Raw genomic sequence first — 21138 nt, forward strand, 5'->3', positions numbered from 1 at the left:
AGTGGGGTACATGAACCCAGCGAATTAGGTGACAGGCCTCATGTTTTGTTCAAGAGATCAACGCTACAAGCAGAGGTACGATATATATTTATTTTATACTAGCTGACCCGGCAAACGTTGTTTTGCTATGTAAGGTATATTCTAAACAATTTCTAGAAAATCAAAAATATTAATACTTTTAGTGTATAAGGATGTGTTGTTTTGAATGCTCTCTATACAATGAGGTATTATAAAAACAATAAACCCCATTAGTTTGTCTACATTTCGTCAATACAATCAAACTGGAAGTTTTATACACTTTCCATAGAAAATATGTTATAATCCAATCCAAGTCTTTTTTGGTCTTTCGACTTATTGATTACGTTTCAAGTTTTTCAGATTCTCTTTGGATTCTGGATTTTGTGTATAATTGTAAATAATACTACTGAGCCTATAAACATTAAGTATTTCTTCTTTGGCCTGCTTTTTGAAAAGTTTCAGATAACATTCGATGAATTAAAGTAAATTTAATAAAAAGTATATATGTAGAGCAGGGCGAGGCACAAAGGTCCAGTTTGACTTTGAACAAATATAAACTATATTGTGAAAACCAAAATGATTATATCACAGCAAATAACATATTTCAAACGAACAATTATCTGACTACATCAGTACAACTGTCAGCTACTTCATCATTGTAGTAATGTGTTTTTTTATGTCTTTCAAAAATTTGTTATCTAGACCCTTTTACCCTATAGGTCTTATTTTAATATTATATTTTAATTTTAAAGGTATTTCACAGAATAATTCCATTTTTAAATAATGCTAAAAAACTACCAACGGAAGAAAATACTTTTAATATGCATTTTCAAAGATTACCGTTTATCTCCTCCATTTCAAAGATTACCGTTTTCAAATCAAGGTTATAGCTGGTTGTACATCTTTTTACCTCTACTTTCAAATATTGTTGTTAAACAATGCTTAACTTTACTGGTTTTTGACACATTGGTGGTAGACCATTTTAACCCCGGACCTTCATATATTATTATTTATTTTTCTGGGAAATTATAACTGGGAAAATGTTATTCAACAAAATGCTTTTTGTCCCTTTGATCGATACCAAATTTAGGTTCTGAATTTAAATAACATAAATAAAAAATAATATAACCAAGAATTTTTTTTATAAATACCAATGAGTATATAATTATACAAATCGGCTCTTTCAGAGCACCGTGTTTGAGATAAATATGATTTGCAAAAAAGTGCTACAACGCCAAAAATGCATTTTCATATTAACATTTCAAAAAATTTTGAGTTTCTAGTAACACTTGCAATCCGTTTCATAATGTTTTTGTGTATAAATAAAACTACAAACAAAACTACTTACTACAATTTAATCATAATTAAATAATATTCACGTACAGCATCCTATTAAACGTACTTGAACATCATCTGTCAAGAACGTTTGACATTCGACGTATTAGCCACCGTCCATTGTTTTATTCAAATTTAGCTTCTACAAAAATGTTCAAATTAAAAATGTAAAATTTCTACGCGATTTTGAAATAATATCTCACCTTTCCGACAATCTGATTAGCACAAATTTTTTAAGACTAAGACTGGCCAAATCGGTTTAGCCGTTTTCGAGTTTTAGCGGATCATTTGATCGAGAGCTCCATTTTTATATATAAGATATCTTATATATAAAACTTTTCTGTAGTGACGTATGTAAATATACTCTTCCTAAAAGATTATTCGGATTTTGATAAATCTTTCTGAAGTTTGTTAAAGAAATTTTTCAGGAAGTATGTGATTATAAAAATATAGTAATATTGTATAAATAAATGGAAAATGCAAAAAACGACATGTCATCATTGAAAACTAACTAATGAAAACTGTCATCTGCCAAAAAAAATGTAGGCGTGGTTTCAGGATAACGTCTGTCGGGTCATCTAGTATATATATATATATATATATATATATATTAGACTTTGTTAATATATATATATATATATATATATATAAATTTCTATTTAAGGGTTTGCATAGGAAACGAAAACGAAAGAAGAAACGGCGCGCAGGCAATTGCGGAACAAAAGAACCAAAGAAACGAACCATGATATTCGAAACCGCCAGAATAAAAAGACAGCAGGTAAAGCCTGCATATGTATAATAAATAAATAAATTATTATATTAATAATAATTCTTTATTATCATTTTAGGGTAATTTGTTATCGAGAAGAGCAAGATCGATCAGCAGACCTCGACATGTCGAAACTTTGCTGGTGGCTGACAAATCGATGGTGAACTTCCACAGCGATACAGATATTGAAGCATATTTGTTGACAATTATGAACATGGTAAAATAATTGTTAAATTGTGAATAAAATGATAAACAATTACCAAGTAACCCACAAGACGTAATACAGCTAGTTAGAATTTGGCCCTTACATGTTGTAATATTTGGGGAGTTCAGGACTGTTTTTTACATTTGTATAAATAACTTGAAAACTTTGGTCAGGACACTCTTTTCTAACTATCCTGGCAGATACTTAATAAAATTTACTGCTTTTCCATATAAACACTTTTATATAAATTTATACGATATTTTTGAATAAAATGAGTATGACTCATCCTTAAGACATTTTTTAACATTTTGTTAAATACCTTGAAAACTTTGGTCAGGACACTCTTTTCTAATTATTTTAGTAGAAACTCGATAAAATTTACTACTTTTCCATATAAAATGTTTTATATAGTCTTATACAAAATTTATGGAATAAAATGAGTGTGAACCCTTATGTAGTTCGTAAATTTGCTATATATGGATTCAAAATGGTTTTTCACATCAACTCTTATCTAGTTAGCTTAGCAGAAACTAGATAAAAATTACTATATTTTCATTATTTTATTGCTACGATTCGAAATTTTGAAAAATCTAGATTAAAAATAAATAGGCAAAATGTACGAAAAATTTACAACAAGCAAATATTTACATTTTAATCTTTATTTTTTCTATCTTTTCGATAAAAAATTTTACATTATCAGTAGATCTACAAATTTAAAAAAATAATGTTATAGACATTGATATAAACAAAGTATCAAAAAAACTATTATAGTTAATGTTTAAACAGAGATAGAAAAAAAATTCTATTGCTTAATTAAAAAACCACACGACCCTAAATTTTCACCCTGCTTTAAAACCCTTTTTAATAATAGTGATTTAAGTAATCGTATTAATTTTCATTCCGTTTTCAGTCAGTAATTATTTTTCACTGAATTTAAATTAGGATTTTCTTAAGCTTATTAATTATATTAATTAATTAATTTTTTTTAGAAAAGCATTTTTAAGGGTTGTCAATCTCTTTACTTAATTTTTTCATACTGTGGAATTGGAAAATATATACAACCTTAGATTCAACACTCCTACTACTTCAGTACGTCGTAATTTGTTGATAAAAAAAATCACTAATTTTGTTGCAAATGTCTTAAAGTATATCTAAAAATATCATTAGCCTGCAAAAAGTTATTTAATTGTTATTAAATTAAACGTTAAATGAAATTAAAAGTTAAATTTTCACCCTGCTATAAAATCATTTTTAATAATAATAATTTAAGTAATCTAATGAATTTTCATTCCGTTTTCAGTCAGTAAATATTTTTCACTGAATTTAAATTAAGATTTTTTTGAACTTTTTAATTATATTAATTAATTAATTTTTCTTAGAAAAGCATTTTCAAGAGTTGTCAATTTCTTAATTTTTTCATACTGCGAAATTGGAAAATATATACAACCTTAGATTTTCACCCTCCAACTATTCCTTACTTCGAAATTGATTATAAAAGAATAACTAATTTTTTGCAAATGTTTTAAAGTATATCTAAAAATAGCCTACAAAAAATTATTTAATCGTTATTCAATAAAGTTGGAATAATTGGCAGCACACTTAGAACAGACACCCTGTATGTTTCTAACATTTCTAACATTTGATTGCCCGACTGCAACTCAGTATAATAATATGTCTATTAGTCTACTTACACTTAGTTCTTATTTTTTTAGGTAAATTCAATTTACCAAGACCCCTCATTAGGAAACTTCGTCCACGTTGCTGTGGTGCGCATAGTTTTACTAGAAGACGACCTGGACGTCCTTCTGGAGCAAGAATTAGCTCATATAGATCACAAACACAATATTCATGAAGATGGTGACGTAAAAATCACCGACAACCCTCCTGGTACAAGCAGGAGTAAAAGACACATTGCTTTGGCTGATAAATCTAATTGGAATAATGGTAAAATAAACCATATACTATTGAACCAACTATAAGCATTCACTATATCTTTTTATCTCTAGGTGGTTATTCAAACGTGTTAAAAAAATTCTGCCGCTGGCAAAGATTAGCGAACACAGCAAGTGATCACCATGCCCTGCACCACGATGCAGCTGTCCTGGTGACCAGGACAAGTCTATGTACTGGTGACGCCAATCCATCAGAAAAAGTAAATGAAGACGATGGTGGATCATGTAGGTAAGTCTGTGGGATGACTGATGTAAGTAAAAAACTAGTGGTTTATGGCATCGTGCCTTGAGGCAAATTGCTGGAACTTTCCTTACCGTAATGAAATATTCGAGAAATTTTAAACGTTTTCAAATATTAATATATTACAAATACTGTAACTTTCATTATGTTTGCTATCTTGTTTGTTATATCAGAGCAAATCAAATGTAAATCATAAATCATAAATCAATTTATATCCAGAACATTAACAATCGTCATTTCATTTCGAATTCAATTTCAAAAAAAAAATAGTTGCCTAATTTACACAAAATTGAAAACGTGCTCCCGTATAGTCACAGTCTAAACGCATTTGCAAATAATTCTGTGCGACATTTCACTTATACTGTGCTTAGCTGGGCGGCATTTTCACATTTTTTAATACGATTTTTCACAAAGAGTGGCGCTTAGACTGTGCTTAGCCTGGGTAATTTTTGAATTTATAATCCAAAAATACGAAAATTTTATGGAAAATAAAAAAAGATATAATTATTGTTTATCCTCAAAAGCAACTGTTTTGTCAGTACAAGCAGAAAGTTTTTTAGATCATTCAAATCGGACGCTTAGTTCACTCAAAAACTGCCATTTTTTGTACATTTAGCTCTGTATCTCCGAAATGGTTAGGCCTGCCTTTGCGATAAACTAATAATCACTTTTCCCCGTCATTACTAATTGAATGTTTTTTAGATCATTCAAATCGGATGCTCCGTTCCTGCCTTTGCCAAAAACTAATCAGCACATCTCCTTATCAATAGGAATCGAAAGTTTTTTGTTTACATACACACACACATCCATTTTTTCTGAGGTATGCCAAAATGTTCAGAAACCTTCAAAACGTCGAGAAATGTAAAAATTTTCAATTCCAATTTTCGGCCCATTACTATAACTTACCCTACGGGAAGTTAATAAAAAGGAACTCTACTGACAAGTGAATTTATACAAAAATTTAAGATACTACTTACTAGTGAGCAAAAACTACAAAGAAATTAAGCAAACTAGACAAAAGAATAAAAAAGGACTTTACTGAAGAGCAAACTTATAATAAAAATAAGAGACTCTACTGACGAGCTAAAATGAAAAAATAATGTAAAGGAACTCTACTGACGAGCAAACTAATAAAAAAATAATGTAAAACTCTACCGACGAGCAACTAATAATAAAATAAAGAGACTCAACTGCCATTAAACTAATGAAAAAATTAAAAGAGATTCTATCTACATGACGAGCAAATTAAAGAAAAAATTAAAAAAGAGACTATTGACGTTTTTTGATGCTTTGTGAACAATTTAAATCGGTTGATCCATGCGCCCGAAAATGTGGACATACAAAACACACACAGGCACACACACACATCCATTTAGTTTCTGAGGTATGTCAGTAAAATGTTCAGAAGCTTTCAAAAGGTGAAGAAATGCAAAAAATTTCATTTTCGATTTTCGGCCCCATTACCATAACTACCCTACGGGAAGTTAATGATGATATCAGTATGTTGTTTGTTTTAGCACCTTAGGCGTCGCCAATGTGGCAGGAATGTGCAATCCAGGGAAATCGTGCAGCGTCAACCAGGACAACGGGATAACTTTGGCTCATACGATAACACACGAATTAGGCCACAAGTAAGATATTGTGGTAATATAATACTTTTAATTTGTATATCTTGTTTATTTATTTTTTTTGTAGTTTCGGTATGTATCACGATGATAGCGCTACTGGTGGTTGTACGGGAAGAACTGGTAGTACGGTTCATGTGATGACACCTAGTTTTGAGGCAGATGCCGTTCAGGTTGCCTGGTCCAAATGCAGTAGGCGTGATATTACTAATTTTCTGGAGTAAGTGTTGAAAAATCATATGACCCTAAATTTTCACCCTCATCAAAATTATATACATTTATATTTCAGCCAAGGCTTGGGAAAGTGTCTAGAAGATCCACCACCACAAGTTTATAAATTCCCAGAATCTCCTCCAGGTAAATGCACCTTCTCCTCCAAGCAAGATTTTTAACTTCCCGTAGGGCAAGTTATAGTAATCGCAAAAGAACAGAAAATTTTTTATATATCTTTATGTTTCAAATGTTTCTGAATATTTGGGCATACTTTAGAAAAAAAAGAAGTATGTGTGTGTGTGTGTGTGGGTGAGTGTGTGTGTGTGCGGATACAAATTTTCATCGACGATTTCGGGAACACCGATCAACCGATTTGAATAATTCAAAAAACATCCGATTCCTACTGATAGGGAGACTTGCTGATTAGTTTTTGGCAAAGGCAGGTCTAGCCGTTCCGAAGATACAGAGCAAAAAGTGCCAAAAACGGTAACTCAGTTTTTAAGAGAACGGAGCGTCCGATTTGAATAATTCAAATAACATTTTACTTGTATTAACAAGATGAATAACTGATTAAATTTTTGAGAAGGCAGGTCCAGCGGTTGTTGACTCTATAAAAATAAGCTAAAAAAGTGTCATTTGGCGGTCAAAAATGTTCATTGGACATATGTACATCAAATTATCAGATACTTTATAGAGATTTTAATACTGTGTGCACATTTTGTGTAAACTTTTTGGGTTCCGTACCAAGATTTTTAATTTTGAAGTTTTTTTATATGGTTCAAACAAATGTCCTCAACATTTTCGACAGTATGGAATAACCGATTTGTATGATTAAAATATCATTCGGTTCGTACTCGATCGTGAGACGTTTTTGCAATAGGCAATTTTGTCGTTTCGGAGGTACGGAGCGCAAAGGGTGTTAAAATGGTTATGCAGTTTTTGAGAGAACGGATCATCCGATTAGAGTAATTCAAAAAATATTTTGCTTGAGTAGACGATGTGCAAAAAATGCATCTACAGAAAATTTAGAAATTTTGAGAATTTTCAAAAAAAAAATCAAAATTTTTAAAAAATTGAAACAAAAAAATTTGAAACAAAAATTTTGAAACAATTTTTTTTCCAAAATCAATTATTTTGTTAAAACAAGCAGAAAGTTCTTTGAATCATTCAAATCGGACGTTTTGTTCCCTCAAAAGCTAAAATTTTTTGCACATTTAGCTTTGTATCTCCGAAACCGCTGGGCCTGCCTTTGCCATAAACTAATCACCACTTCTTCCCGTCATTACAAATTGAATGTTTTTTGGATCATTCAAATCGGATGCTCTGTTCCTTCAAAAACTCAATTTTTATTTTCTGCACTCTTTGCTCTTTATCTCCGTAACTGCTGGACCTGCCTTTGCCAAAAACTAATCAACACATCTCCCTATCGATAAGAATCGAATGTTTTTTGAACCATTCAAATCGGTTGATCCGTGCGCCCGAAAACGTGGACAAAAAATTGTATCCATACATGCATACACACAAACACACACACACATCCATTTTTTCTGAAGTATGCCAAAATGTTCAGAAATCTTCAAAACGTCGAGAAATGTAAAAAATTTCGATTTCGATTTTTGGACGATTACAATAACTTACCCTATAACTACGGGAAGTTAATTATCAAAAAATCGAATTTAAAAAAAAATGAACTCTTGTAAACGTACTCATAATTTGTTCATAAAATACGTTCGTCGCCCGATTTAAAAAGCACTTATAAGTTTATAGTATGTAATAAATGATCTATTTGAGATTATTCAAAACAATTATTATTTTTATTCCTCCAATGTCGAATTACGGTACGGAAAGTTCCAGTAATTTGCCTTAAGGCACGATGCCATGTGCCCCACTAGTTTCATTAACCTTTCCTTTCTCTTTAGGTGTTTTATACGATGCAGTTCAACAATGCAGAATGCAATTCAATTTGAGCAGCTCCACATCAAATACAACATTTTCAAATCAACCAGGAGATTCTAATATCGAAGGTCCTGTTCCTTGTTCACCGCCGGACGAGATATGCTCCAGGCTCTGGTGCGAGTTCGACGGCGTTTGTTCGACTCTGCTGCGACCTGCAGCAGAGGGAACTACTTGCGGCGAAGGAATGGTAAGATACACGTAAAATTAGACTGTATTAATATTTTTATTATTAACTTCCCGAAGGAGAAGTTTATGTTTTCATCAGAAAATCCGACTCGCTAATTTTATGTTTTCTCGACGTTACAAGACATTCCTAATCGAATGAGACCAACAAATGGAAAAAGTATGTATGTGTGTGTGTGTGTGTGTGTGCGTGTGAACAGATTTTTTGCCGTAAATCGACGTTTGCTCAAAAACAGCTGGACCGATTTCAAAAATTTAAAAGCCATTCGATGTATCTCGACGAGGACTATCGTTTGTCAGTTTTGTGGAACGATCGGTTGAGATGTTTCTTTATAAATCGCAGAAAAGTGAAAAAAAATTCATCCACGTTTTAGCCTGCAATTCTGAACCGATTAAGAAAATTCAAAAACCGTTCGAAAGATGTTGATTGGGAATCGTGCTGATTAGTTTTTGGTAGAGATCGGCCGGGCCGTTTTCTTGTAATAAAGTGTTAAAAAATTTTTTGACGATTATTATGATTTTTTTTGACGGTAGATACCATAGTCTTCTAGATCATACTAAAATATTACAGCCCTACGACAACTGGTTTAGCTTTAAAAGTTTGTCAAAGTTTGCAAAAATTAGTATGGTCTTTTTGGCATTTGTCAAAATTAGAACTTTCATCGACGTTTTCTCAAAAACGCCTGAACCAATTTCATAAATTTAAAAGCCATTTGGTGTATCTCAATGAGGACTATAATTTGTCAGTTTTATGAGACGATCTGCCCAACCGTTTCTTTGCAATTTGAAAAAAAGTGTTAAACTTTTCGTCCACATTTAAGCTCAAACTACCGAATCGATTTTAAAAAATCAAAAACTGTTCGAAAAATATTAGTTGGGAATGATACTGATTAGTTTTAGGTGAAAATCTACCGAGCCGTTTTCTTGTAATTAACTGTTGAAAAAAAAATTTAAGCCGATTTTCATGGAACTTTTTTTGGCGATATATATCATGGTCTTATAGAACTTACTGAAATATCACGGCCTTACGACAAGTAGTTTAATTTTAAGAATTATTCAAAGATTAAGAAAATGAGTAGTTTTTTTGACATTTGCTAAAATTAAAATTAGATGATATATTATAACGATAAATGCTTGGTCTTAATGAACATACTAAACAATTAAAGTCCTACAAAAAAACTGGCTCAATTATTAAAATTATTGATTTTTGAAAATTTGCTTTTAGAAAATACTCCGAGTTAACGTGTTCATTCGTTTTCAAAGATGTGTATTAAGTCCATTCGGAATACTTCTAATAACTCACAAATTAATTTATTTTTTATCGATTAAGTCGATTATTTATACATTTAGGGAAGTTCATGTAACTTGCCTCAAGGCTAAATACCAAACCAACTAGTTATTTTATTATCCTTGTTTCAGTGGTGTCAAAATCAACAATGCGTCCCAAAAGCGCCAACGCCTCCTGCAATTCACGGCAGTTGGGGTCCTTGGGGTTCCTGGACATCATGCAGCAGGGGTGGATCAGATAATCAAAACCAAAAAGAATATACAGATTTAGATCCCAATATCTGTATTGGCGGAATCCAGAGCCAAAGTCGAGAATGCGATTCACCAAAACCGAAACACGGAGGAAGGTTTTGTGTTGGAGAAAGAACCAGGTAAATAGATATAGGGGACAATTCTGCCGTAACAGCTCTATTAAGGCAGAATTGCATCAATAATGATATAAATTGTAAAAATAAGGTTTTATATGTTTTGTTGTTATTTATAGATATAGGGTATGCACAAGCCAATTTTGTCCAGAAGATTCGACCAGTTTTCGTGCAGAACAATGTTCAAGCAAAAACAACGAGAGCTACCATGGGAAATTCTATGAATGGTTGCCGTATTTTGATAAAAGTGAGTTATTGCTTTTAATTGATTTTGAAGTTATACTTCTAATGCGTAATAAGGGAACACAAGTGCATTGCTATAAAAAGAATACTGGTTAACTTCCCGTAGGATTATTGTAATCGTCAAAAAATCAAAATTGAAAATTTTTGCACATCCTTACGTTTTAGAGGTTTCTGAACATTCTGGCATACTTTTGAAAAAAATGGATGCTTCTACAAAACATTTCGTAATCTTGAAAATTTTCAAAAAAAAAATTTGAAATAAAAAAAATCGAAATTAAAAAAAAAAAAATTCTTGTAAAAATTTGAGTATGTTCGAAATTTTCAAAAACAATCAATATTTATATAGAATATTTTCAAAAATTACCAAATTCTCAAAAAATTAAGAAAAATAGTTTTTTTTTAAAAAAATTCAAATATTTCGAATTTATAAAAAATTTACAAAATTTTTATTTATCAATGTAAACAGCTGTAAACCTCAGAAATAATGGATGTGTGTGCGTGTGTGTGTATGTATGGATACAATTTTTCGTCAACGATATCGGGCGCACGGATCCACCGATTTCAATGGTTTAAAAAGCATTCGATTCCTATTGATAGGGAGATGTGCTGATTAGTTTTTGGCGAAGGCAGGTCCAGCCATTACGGAGATACGAAGGAAGAAGTGCAGACAAAACAAATCGAGTTTTTGAGAGAATGGAGTATCCGATTTGAATGATCTAAAAAACATTCAATTTGTAATGATTGGAAGAAGAGGTGATTAGTTTTTGGCAAAAACAGGTCCCGTCATTTCGGAGATACCGAGCAAAATGTACAAAAAATGTCTGTTTTTGAGCGAACTAAGCATCCGGTTTGAACGATTTAAAAAACTTTCTGTTTGTATTGACGAAACAATTGCTTTTGAAAAAAAAATTGGTATATCGGAAATAATTCAGATTTTAATTTTAATTCTAGTGAGAATTACTTCGTGGGGGGAGGCTCTAGAATGTTATAATTTTAACCTTGATTTTATACTCATTTTTTAATGGGACTTCGCTCAATTAAAAAATAAGTATAAAATTAGTATAAGAATGATAACATTCTAGATCCTCCCCCATAAAATAATGCCTAACAAAGCGCAGGTCTTAGTCGGTCTTAGACAAAATTTCTGTCTGGAATGCATGAAGGCATTTTCTTCGCTATACAAATAAGCTGTTAAAATCAGTTTATATATTGAAAGGCCTATGTTAGGCACGTAACATATTGTTGAAGTTTGATACTAAACGCTCTATGTCTACTCTGCTTATGTATATAATAGGTTGTCAAATATCTCCCTTCCGCCTTTTTGTATTATAAACCAAGAGCAAACTAGCTGTAAGTGGAATTCTGTCTTAAGGCAATTAAGGCATCGTGCCTTGAGGCAAATTGCTGCAACTTCCCGTACCAAATATTATTATTTTTTTAAAAACGATTAACATTTTTGAAAAAATTTTACTTCGAAAAAATAAGATTTTTTAGAAATTTTAAATTGGACAAAAAATTACTTTTTTTGAAAATAAAATTTTTTTAAAAAAAAAAAATTTTAAACAATTTTTTTTATAAAAATTTTTTTTTGGAAAAAATGTTATCTTCATTTTGATATATTTTGGAAGATCTGAACTTTTTTTCAAAGCAATCGTACTGCTTTAACTGCATAGAGACAAAATATAAAGCGCGTAAGCGCCGCGTCGCTGTCAAACAGAAAAACAATGGTACGGAACCCATAGGAATGTAAACAAAACTTATACTTATTGTAAAAATCTCAATAAAATATCTGATAATTTGATATGCATATGTCTAATGTCTAATGATTATTGTTGACCGCCAAATGTTATTTTTTTTTAGTTTTTTTTTACTAGATCTCCGAAACCGCTAGACCTATCTTCATGAAAATTTGATCAAATCTTCATCTTGTTAATATAAGTAAAATGTTTTTTGAACTATACAAATCGAACGCTCCGTTCTCTTAAAAACTAAGTTACCGTTTTTGACCCTTTTTGCCCCATATCTTCGGAACGGCTAGAATGTTTTTTGAATTATTCAAATTGCTTTATCCGTGTTCCCGAAATCGTCGACGAAAATTTGTATCCGAACACACACACATGCACGCACACACACACATACACACACACATACATCAATTTTCTCCAAGGTATGCCAACATATTCAGAAACCTCTGAAACGTGAAGATATATAAAAATTTTCATTTTCGATTTTTTTGCGATTACTTACCCTATGGAAAGTTAATTATAAATAAATCAATTTATGATCTCCAGAACATTAACAATCGTCATTTCATTTCGAATCAAATTCCAAAAAAAAAATAGTTGCCAAATTTACACAAAATTGAAAAAGTGCTCCCCATAGTCACAGTCTAAACGCATTTGCAAATAATTCTGTGCGACATTTTCACTTATACTGTGCTCAGTTTGGCGGCATTTTCACATTTTTCAATAATTTTCACAAAATTGGAAAAGTGCTCCAGTACACAAACAGTCTAAACGCACTTGCGTAAACATTTCTACCAGAGTGGCGCTTAGACTGTGCTTAGCTTGGGTGATTTTTTGAATTTTTAGTCCAAAATTACAAAAAAAAATTTTTGAAAAAAAATTAGAAACAAAAAATTTTTTTTTCCAAAATCAATTGTTTTGTTGAAAAAAGCAGAAAGTTCTTTGAATCATTTAAATCGGACGCTTAGTTCTCTCAAAAACAGCCATTTTTTTTAAATTTAGCTCTGTAACTCCGAAACCTCTGGGCCTACCTTTGCCAAAAACTAATCAGCACATCTCCCTATCAATAGGAATCGAATGTTTTTTAAACCATTCAAATCGGTTGATCCGTTCTCTCAAAAATTCGCTTTCTATTTTTTGCACTCTTTGCTCCATATCTCCGTAACGGCTGGACCTACCTTTGCCAAAAACTAATCAGCACATCTCCCTATCAATAGGAATCGAATGTTTTTTAAACCATTCAAATCGGTTGATCCGTGCGCCCGAAAACGTGGACGAAAAAACGCGGACATACAAAACACACACACACACACACACACACACATCCATTTTTTCTGAGGTATGCCAAAATGTTCAGAAACCTTCAAAACGTCGAGAAATGTAAAAATTTTTGATTTCGATTTTTGGACGATTACTATAACTTACCCTACGGGAAGTTAAAAAGCGGAAGGGAGATATTTGACAACCTAATATGTTTCTTTTTTGTTTTGTGCCAACAAGTGATTGTTAATAATACTTGTAATGCATGTGATTAGTTAAAGAATATATAAGCAGTATGTTTTTATCCTTCTGCATAAACGGCTGTATTATTATTCACATAAACTTTTAACATAAATTCTACACATATGACATGTGACATTTGATGAATCGGTAGACTCCGCGATTGTCGTCGGCAATGTTCGCTCAGACATGTGACGTCACTTGTCCTTCTATGCTTGAGCACTATATACAATGATAAACATATGAGCTAGCAGTGCATGTAGTGTAATGTCTATGCACGAATAGGAAAATGAATCAGACTTGAAAAATTATCAAGAATAAAATATTAATACTGGTTTTAAACTGAGTAAGCTTTGCAAAATTTGACAGCTAAATTTGTCAACAACTTTGACATTTCTATTTGTGCCAAGCCAAGACCAAAATGTAACGCTAAATTAAATACTTTAAATATCTAAACACAATCAATATCAAAATGTCTTCTCTTTAATCTGCATAGGTTTATAAATTTTACCAACAAACGCAATCCACAAAACATTAAGTGCAAGTAACACCGAGTACAAATAAAATTTATAATCTTGCGCAAATCCTATCTGTTCAATAATACCAAACGAGAACGCTTCGCCGATTCCTTCACCAAATCCTCGGAAAGACAACGCGAAAATCTTCAAAGACATCGGAGCTTCGCTGTAACAAAACTGCATCACGGTCACCTCGAAGTAGATTTTCCCGAACAATATCAATAAAGTCTGAGGTAACATCCAGAAAACGAGCACTGAATTCGGTTCCGTGATGGTAAAGAAATTTCCCGAACTGCCTGATAGTGTGATAAGGTACAAACCTCCTGGTTTCAATTGGAACTCTTTGATATTCACGCCGTTTAGTAGGAATTTATAGTAGTCTGCAACAACGGTGACTTGTCTTCGTAAATCTGTGACTAAAGGTTCATCGGCTATACGATTGGGATGAGGGAAAAGTGGTGTTTGCAATCCTAGTCTACTGATTATGAGGATTGAGTCTGGTGCATCGGCACCGATTACTGTTAAAACAGGTAAACCATTTGTGTTTTTCTCCAAGTTTTCCTGATAAGACACAGCAACTGCCTGTCCGTCATCGTTTTTGATAAACACTGTCAAGGCAGTTCCAGCAGTTGCATGTAGTAACACCGTCGTTGGGTTGAACAGTTGACTTTTGATGAGAAAGTGTAAACTTCTGAAGGCTTTCCGGAATTGTATGTGCTTATCAGTATATCCTCCATAAGGTGTGATTAGCACGCTGTTTTTTATCAATCCTGGTCCACGTACAAGTATGGAACAATTGAAACCGTTAAAAATACGTAGCTGTATCGAGTCTTCTTTAGCTAACAAAGGTTGTTCATGCTTTATTGATGTTTCTATAAAACCTGCAAACAAAAAAGCTAGAGCAAGAGAAGCCACACCAAGCATCATTTTACGTAGAACTCTATCAGATTTAAAACGAGCTAGTACAGGATCCACGTACTTTCTGCATATTGGTAGTAAAATTAACACGATGCAAGGATTTAGGATGTTGTAGTGATCTGGTATAAAAGTGTAATATCCCATACGACCATCAAGTCTACCAGCCTGGTACATCCACTCACTTTTTGCGACTCTGTACACAGCTGTGTATATTGGTATAGTTGAAACTACAATCAGGAGGTTGTGAACAATTTTAATATCATTCACCAAGTCGTAATCGTATTTTGGAATAGCATAGTCCATCCAGTGTCGTTTTGGATTGGTTTTACGTTCCAGTAACCATTGCTTGCAAGCATAAAACTCACATGTGAACACATCCAAAATCATCAAACGCTCCGCTTTGGTTATCACATATTTTTTAGTACCGAGTAAAAAAATAATAACCATCAAGGACGCAAAGACTAAACTGGTGATGTATGGTAAATAGTAGCACTCTTGTTCCTCCAAACAAGCTGCATAACTTTTGGCGACTGGACTGTATAAATAACTACAAAACGATAAAAAGTTGTGTATGCCGTAACGTATCATGTAGAACTTGGTCAAGGCTTCATCATCTCTAGGCAAATCAAACTGGTTTCCATCGAATGCGTCTGGGGCACCGCCTGTCCAAAATTGGAAAACAACCCCGCAAGCTATTTTTACAAAATTCAATTCCTGCGATATCAAACGAAACACTGGTAAAGCTGTCAACACTATTATAATTTGGATGACCCATTCGCAAATGTAGAATATGAGCGATAGAACGTATTTGTTGTAGAAACTTTCTGCTACCAGTGCTCCTATCGGTAGCAGAAAAAAACTAAACAACCGAATGTAAAAGAATGTTTTTGAATTGTTGATGGATGATCCGAGTTTTGTGGTCACGAAAAGATGGGTTGTAGACGAGGTGCAGGCGTAGTCTAACATCAGGCAGGTGTACATCACTAGAAGGTAGTAGGCGGCTTTTGGCAGTTTACTGGATTTTGGAAGATCCGATTCCATTTTGTAAAGAATTTTGTACTAAGATTTTTTTTGACATGTATTTTTGACGTATTTAATAAAACTTTTATTTTTCCTGGCTTGCTATTTTTTAAATATCGGATTTGGAGGTAAAAATATATAAAATATAAAAATCTTTTTGTTTGTAATGCTACTTTTTTAACTTCCCGTAGGGTAAGTTATAAAGGGTCCGCCATATAATTTTTTTTATTGGTAGCAATTTAGAATTTTTGACAGCCATTAAAAAGTTAGACAGCCATTTCAATTAAATTATTTTCGATTATTATATTTTATTATTATTTATTTATTTACATATATACATTATTTTTATATCTCAGTCAGACAGATATGCCTGGTATGAGAGATTATGAAAAACTTTCATTTTATATAATATATACATTTCATTTGACTATAATATATATATATATATAACTCTTCAGTCTTCTTTAACCAGAAGGATTGCACTTTCAAATAGAAAAGATTTAATTGAGAAAATATTCAGTAGTTTATATTTTTTCAAAAGCATTTTCAAAAAAAAAAGTTACCCTATAGTACTCGCAAAAAAATCGAAAATGAAATTGTTTGCATTTCTTCACGTTTTAAAGGTTTCTGAACATTTTGGCATATCTTAGAAAAAATTTATGGATGTGTGTGTATAATTTCTAAAATATTTGAAAATAAAAAACATTTTTCCAAGTTCTTTTCCAAAATTTCAAATTTTTTCAAAAATTTCAAATTTCCCTAAAATCTAATTTTTTCAAAGTTACTAAGAAAAATTTACGTTTTAGAGGTTTCTGAACATTTTGGCGTATCTTAGAAAAAAAAATGGATGTGTGTGTGTACGAGTGCGTGTGTGTGTATGTTCGGATACAAATTTTCTTCGACGATTTCGGGAACACGATTCAACCGATTTGAATAATTAAAAAAACATTCGATTGCTATTGATAAGGAGACGTGCTGATTAGTTTTTGGCAAAGGCAAGTCTAGCCGTTCCGAAGATATGGGGCAAAAAGTGTCGAAAATGATAATTCAATTTTTGAGAGAACCGAGCGTCTGATTTGAATAATTCAAAAAACATTTTTCTTGTATTGATGTATTGAAAAACTGATTGAATTTTTGGGAAGGCAGGTCTCTCAATATAAGAAAAGGTTAAAAAAAATGCCTTTTGGCGGTCAATAATGTTTATTAGACATATGCAATTATCAGATATTTTACAGAGATTTTAATAATGTGTACACATTTTGTGTCAATTTTTTTGGTTTCCGTACCAAGATTTTTAATTTTAAAATTTACGGAATAACCGATATTTGTATGATTGAAAAAACATTAGGTTCGTACTCGATCGCGATGAGTTTTCGCAAAAGGCACGTCTAGCCTATTAGGAGGTATGGAGCGCAAAGGGTATAAAAACGGTTGTGCAGTTTTTGAGAGAACCATCCGACTACATTAATTCAAAAAATATTTAGCTTGAGTAGACTAGACGGTGTGCAAAGAATGCTTTCACAGAAATTTTTGTAATTTTTGTAATTTCAAAAAAAATCACAATATTCAAAAAAATTCAAGGTATCGAAACAAATTTCAAATATTCAAATTTTGGAAATTTTTCATTATTTTCAAAAAAAAATTAAATTTTGAAAAAATTCAAAAACTATCAAATTTAAAAAAAATCGATTTCTTACAAAGAGACTATTTCGAAATTTTCAAAAAATCGAATATTTTCAAAAAATTGTACATTCTCAAAAAATTAAAAAATTACTTTTTTTTAATTTTAAATTCTAAAAAAAATCAAAATTTTGAATAAATTCCTAAATTTTCGAAAAAATCAAATGTAAAAAAAAATTAGTTTAATTTCTTATAAACATACTCATAAGTTATTTGTAGAATTCGCTCGTCGCCCAATTTAATAAGAACTTATAAATTTACAGTATTTATAATAAATAATCTATAATAATAAATTTATTAAATAAATTTGAAATTATTCAAAACAATCATTGATTATTTTCCATTCTATATACTTCAAATAAATAACGTTGCAATTCAGTTTATGTAATTCTTATAAATATTAGACAATGTCCTTCATAATAAATTCAATTGATTAAGTTTTTTTTTTTACTTTTCTGTAAACATATGTAAGTTACAGTATTTATAATAATCTATTTGAAAACGATGAATCAACAGACACATGAATCATCCATCAAAATGTTTGATAATATTCCATCAGATCAGATGTGCAGAAGTCTTTTTATGATTGCCAACTCAATCTATAGCACTTTATTTCTCATAGGCCATCTAATTCTCATTATTAGACATTTACTATTTAATGGTTGCATTTATCTCATTTGTTAATTATAAAAGTAATAAGTATTTATCTGATTTCCCATTCTAGAAATTACTACTAATGCATTTGACTTCTACCTTATATTGAATCAGATTTTTTATTACTTTTCCATTTCCAGACGACCCTTGCCAACTATATTGTTACGACACATCCGACACCCTGCTGGTTTCCTTTGGAGAAAACGTGCAGGACGGAACCTTTTGCAATCCTCCCACTTCTGATATGTGCATTTCAGGAGTATGCAGAGTAAGTAACAAATTCACTTTTCAATAAATTTTTTTGTTATGATTTTTTCAAATTTCTAGAAAGTCGGTTGCGATATGAAGGTCGGCTCTGAGTTACGATTGGACGCTTGTGGAGTCTGTGGCGGAGATGGAAGCTCTTGTGATAAAGTAACAGGTATAAGTAACTAGATAAATAAAAAAATTATCTTTATTTATTGTTATATTTTTGTTTTCATAGGTATCTTCAATGTGTCTAGAGATGTCGCCACTCAAGAGGTTCGAATCGTCGGAACTGTACTCGAGAACGCAACCGGTATCATTTTGCGCGACGATGGGGAAACGTCGAAAATATTAGTGGTGTCCAATGAACAAAATACCACAAAGGGATTTGTGGACGAATTGAAAAAGTTTGTATAATTTTAGTAAATTTTATCTAGTTTCTGCTAAGATAATTAAAAAATAGTGTCTCGGACAAAGTTTTTGAGTTATTTGAAGAAATGTAAAAAAGTGTCCCGAAATATAAATAATAAATATGCAAAATACATTAGGGCGAGTTCAAATTTCACAAAATTTTGAATAAAAGTGTATAACACAGTTTATACAGAATTTTAGTAAATTTTATCTAGTTTCTGTTGAGCTAATTAAAAAATGGTGTCCCGACAAAGTTTTTGAGTTATTTGAATAAATGTAAGAAAGTGTCCCAAATCCATATATTCTAAACAAGCAAAATACGTTAGGGCGAGTACAAACTATTCAAAAATCTTGTAGCAAAGTGTATAAGACAGTTTATACGTAACTGTAGTAAATTTTATCTAGTTTTTGCTAAGGTAAAGATAAAATAGTGCCTTCGCCAAAGTTTTTAAGTTATTTGAAGAAATGTAAAAAAGTGTCCCGAAACCATATATTGTAAATATACAAAATATATTAGGGCGAGTACAAACTATTCAAAAATTTTGTATCAAAGTGTATAAAATTGTGTACATGGAATTTTAGTAAATTTTATCTAGTTTCTGCTGAGTTAATTCAAAAATGGTGTCCCGGACAAAGTTTTAAATAATTTAGAGAAATGTAAAAAAATGTCCCGTCAGATAATATATTCGAATTCAAACCGTTTTTATTCAAAATTTCTGTACCGGATAATATTTATTTATGTATTTATTATTTTTTAATTATTATATTTTAATATTTTATTTAGAAAATCCTTACAAGGTGAATACAAAGTCGAAGGGTCAATTGTTTTTCAAGAAAGAATTGCAGGAGCAAACAAACTCATGTTAAATGGACCTCTAAAAAAGATGATATACGTTTATGTAAGTATTTTAAAAAAAATCATGTTGTACAAATAACTTATGTATGTTTACAAGAAATGTAAACCTAAATGTATAAACAAAACCTAATCGAGTCGAGTTAGTATGAAGGCAATTATGTATAAAAAATATATATACATTGCCTATAAAAAATATATACATTTCATAACTGTATCGAAAATATTTTGTAAAAAAAATAATAAATTGAAATAAATTCAAGAATTTCTGTTTTTTTCAGTTAATTCAAGAAAGTGTTATAGAAGAAATTTTGTCGCCAAATTCACAAAACACAGGAGTATTGTACGAGTATTATGTTAATAAAAAAGGACTGCACTGGTAAACTATTTTATATTTTACTCTTACACCTGTTTATCATATGTAATTCTATATAAATATAAAAGTCAGTCTTGTTTCATAAATTTGTGAGATAAAAAATTGTAAGAATAATGTAATGTCTGGAATCGTTTTTATAAAAATTGACTCTACAAATAATATGAAATTTGGATCATCTGAATTGATGAGGAATTAAAAGTGTGTTTTGTGTCTAATAGGTTTCATCAATATTTGTATGTATGTGTTATGCCCGTAGACACTAATCATAATTTTTATTTTAATATTGTTTGTCAAAACTTTCAATAAGTTTGTTATGAAACCAGTGTCTATTGCTAATAATTTGTTTCATTAATATGATTTTTTTTTTAATTTTTCAAATATTTTCTAGAAATCCTGAAAAACTTATAATGTCCGGCAAAGAAACTTGAAACATAGATGCTCCTACAACAACAAGAACTCCAACACGGAGGAGAAGTAACTTTTATTTATAGAACATATTTTAATATATTTATTTTAAAAATAAATCTGTCATAATTTATCTTTATATTAAATGTGAATATTAAATGAAATGAAATCTTTCTTTGAATCCTAATAGACCAATGAAAATAAATTTATATATATATATATATATATATATATATATATACACAGGGCCGGCTTTAACACTACCAGCGCCCTGGGCGAGATTTCTACGGCGCCCTCCACCTGCAATTTAAACCCATTTGGAAAAAAGAAAAACATATAATGAAATAACCGTTATTTAAAAAGAAATATTTATTATAAAAGATAACCATTTATTACATAAACACTAATAGAATTTTACTT

General features: G+C 31.1%; 1 protein-coding gene across 1 annotated transcript in view; it reads left to right on the top strand.

Moving 5' to 3' along the window:
- The window catches only part of LOC113364330 (A disintegrin and metalloproteinase with thrombospondin motifs 7-like), a 24141-nt gene extending 3376 nt beyond the window's left edge, over window positions 1-20765 (top strand). The window contains exons 2-18 of the mRNA XM_026606818.1: window positions 3-75; window positions 2018-2131; window positions 2202-2339; window positions 4040-4271; window positions 4334-4508; window positions 6038-6151; window positions 6216-6365; window positions 6435-6502; window positions 8278-8501; window positions 9917-10155; window positions 10269-10396; window positions 18568-18695; window positions 18755-18848; window positions 18912-19080; window positions 19869-19983; window positions 20219-20316; window positions 20702-20765. Of these exons, the coding sequence (XP_026462603.1) occupies window positions 3-75; window positions 2018-2131; window positions 2202-2339; window positions 4040-4271; window positions 4334-4508; window positions 6038-6151; window positions 6216-6365; window positions 6435-6502; window positions 8278-8501; window positions 9917-10155; window positions 10269-10396; window positions 18568-18695; window positions 18755-18848; window positions 18912-19080; window positions 19869-19983; window positions 20219-20316; window position 20702 (2260 nt within the window). The 3' untranslated portion in view covers window positions 20703-20765. The remainder of the gene's footprint in view (window positions 1-2; window positions 76-2017; window positions 2132-2201; window positions 2340-4039; window positions 4272-4333; window positions 4509-6037; window positions 6152-6215; window positions 6366-6434; window positions 6503-8277; window positions 8502-9916; window positions 10156-10268; window positions 10397-18567; window positions 18696-18754; window positions 18849-18911; window positions 19081-19868; window positions 19984-20218; window positions 20317-20701) is intronic.
- The last annotated feature ends 373 nt before the right edge of the window (window positions 20766-21138 follow it).

This window comes from Ctenocephalides felis, unplaced genomic scaffold, assembly GCF_003426905.1.
Source record: "Ctenocephalides felis isolate EL2017-DRISC unplaced genomic scaffold, ASM342690v1 CF-g0.4_SCAFFOLD_00845, whole genome shotgun sequence".
Classification (NCBI taxonomy): domain Eukaryota; kingdom Metazoa; phylum Arthropoda; class Insecta; order Siphonaptera; family Pulicidae; genus Ctenocephalides; species Ctenocephalides felis.